We start from the raw sequence: 2,321 nt of genomic DNA, 5'->3' as shown, positions 1-2,321 counted from the left end.
TATCCAACGGTGCAGCTTTACGTTTTAGAAATCCTGGAACGAAACTTTTCAGACAGTAGTAATCACGGTTTTGATGAAATCGACTTTATTTTTCAAAAAAATTTAATTTTTAGTAATACCAGAATATTTTTAGAGAAAGTTTTTGGATTTTTGAGATGCACTCGTGCGTGCGTATAGAAACGGATTGCGCCTCGTGGTTGATGTGGAAGGGGTGGGGGTATCGCGGAATGTCTGTGAGCAAGAAAGAGAAGTAGGGGCTTGTGCGAGCAGGATCGCGAATGGGACGGGAATGTGTGGGCCGGAGCAGACTCACAGCAGCTCCAGTGGGCCCCGATCCGCGTTTAGAATAGCAAGTGAATCGCGTGCATTCCCGAGAAAGTCTCGGTAACGTGTACACTCGTACGAGCTCGTATCCAGCCGTTTTATAGCACATTTTACGACCGTCACATCGTAACAATAATCATTTTATTAACTATTAAACGCTCACCGCTCCCTCCTGCAACGTCCTTTACGATTCCAAACAAATTGTTTTATTACCGTCATCATGGTTCCTTCCGTAATTCTGCCAACGATCAAAAAACAGTAACGAAATAAACTTTTTATCGTGGTTCCAGTGACAGTGACTTTTGAACATAGTGAGTGTGTTTTTCAATTGACATGCTGGCCTTGCACAAGTAGAATTTGTGTTAGTTTATTGTCGTAGATTGGTTTCCGAAAAAATCGTTCAAAATTCATTCGATAATAATGAACTCGTACTTTGAGCAGAGCGGGTTTTACGGAAGTCACCATCACCAAAGTGCGGGATCGGCTGCGGCTCATCATCACGATCAGAGTGCCGTAGCCGCGGCAGCATACAGATCGTTCCCTTTATCTCTGGGAATGTCCCCGTACGCTTCCAGTCAGCACCACCACCATCATTCATTACACCAGACTCGTCCTCCACAGGACTCACCTTATGACGCTTCGGTGGCTGCGGCCTGTAAATTGTATTCCTCCTCAGGAGACAGTCAACAAAATTCTGCATATAACTCCTCTACAAAACCTGACTGTTCAAAAGGAAGTGCTGATCAAAATGGTTATGCATCGGTGGTAGCTGCAGCCGCGGTCAAAGACGTCTGGCAGAACGCCGCGGCTACCGGTGGTGGTGCCAATTTGGCCAGTAGTCTGGCGGGACCCGTACGACCCGCTGCATGTACTCCAGACTCTAGGGTGGGCTACGGGTCCGGACTCGTCGGCGGAGATCCCGCATCTAGTCCGGGATCAGCCGCAAGTCGTACCGCGAACTCTCTGGCTTCATGGAACAATCCGTGCTCCTTGAACACTAACTCAGCACAGGCAGTAGGAACCCAGCTGCATCAACAAGGAAGCCACACGTTCTACCCCTGGATGGCAATAGCAGGTACTTGAAATGTCATTTTATCAATCTTAGAAAGCCCACGTAAGCTTTGAAAAAGCTGAACATAAACGCAGTATATTCTCTTCTAGAAAGGAACTAACTAGACGAAAATTATAAAGAAAAGTGCGAAAAAGTATAAGAGAATAAGTTAAGTAGTACCTAAACGATGTAGAGGCCTGAGATATTAATTATTAGATGTTATATATTCGTGTTTCTTGATGGTAGGTGCCTTATTTAAATAAAGGTCCAATCAGTCTAGGCTCTGAGATAACAATATAATTCATCATTTTGGTTGGATGATAATAAATTGAAAACGAAAGTTCTGCTAATTATGATATGATGTGTGTACTTGACACGATTAATAAGCTGGACTCCACGGAAGGGCCCACTACATTTGTAAAACGATCCCGTACACCTCTAGGTGTTACGGTTGTATGTATGTAAATGGCCAAGCTCTTTAACCCCGGACCGAGTCAAGTGTGTGTAAAATTGGGGCTGAATGCATCGATGCATCTCACTCGTACCCTGCATTCAGAACAGTTTCTCTCTTTGTTTCCCGAAAGAGGCTCGTCATTTGATTCGGCATGTTCAAAATGCACCAGCGCGAATTAATATAAGATACCAAAAGTGCAGACAAAATAAAAGGTTCAAATGACGCCGGTATAAAACGACGGTTGACAATGTGTGCTAGAGTCTCGCATTTAAATCTTAAATGATAACATGATACTTGAATATAAGTCTCGTAAAGAACTAAATTCTAAGGCTTATATATTCCTGGCAACTGCGTGTTTACTGCAAAATTTATATGTTACCTTTTAGGATGTAGCATACACAAATTGTTCCTGTCGCTCACAAAGGATGAACAGTTAAGTTCATTCTTCATTTTTTATTGGGAGCGTCAGGAATTCTGCTGTAATAAATAATA

The 2,321-nt window shown here is 43.2% G+C and overlaps 1 protein-coding gene across 1 annotated transcript; it reads left to right on the top strand.

Moving 5' to 3' along the window:
* The first annotated feature begins 279 nt into the window (after nt 1-279).
* LOC108744491 (homeotic protein ultrabithorax-like) lies at nt 280-1,407 on the top strand. The gene has a single exon (XM_018480279.1). It carries the CDS (start codon nt 745-747, stop codon nt 1,405-1,407), a length of 663 nt encoding a protein of 220 aa, XP_018335781.1. The 5' UTR covers nt 280-744.
* Nucleotides 1,408-2,321: the final 914 nt, after the last annotated feature.

This window comes from Agrilus planipennis, unplaced genomic scaffold, assembly GCF_000699045.2.
Source record: "Agrilus planipennis isolate EAB-ADULT unplaced genomic scaffold, Apla_2.0 scaffold33, whole genome shotgun sequence".
Taxonomy (NCBI): domain Eukaryota; kingdom Metazoa; phylum Arthropoda; class Insecta; order Coleoptera; family Buprestidae; genus Agrilus; species Agrilus planipennis.
The sequence above is the reverse complement of the archived record's forward strand: the minus strand, read 5'-3'. Positions and strand labels throughout refer to the sequence as shown.

Bases quoted from the DNA above. Each gene is read 5' to 3' on its own strand.
- LOC108744491 (XM_018480279.1), top strand. From the start codon at position 745: ATGAACTCGTACTTTGAGCAGAGCGGGTTTTACGGAAGTCACCATCAC.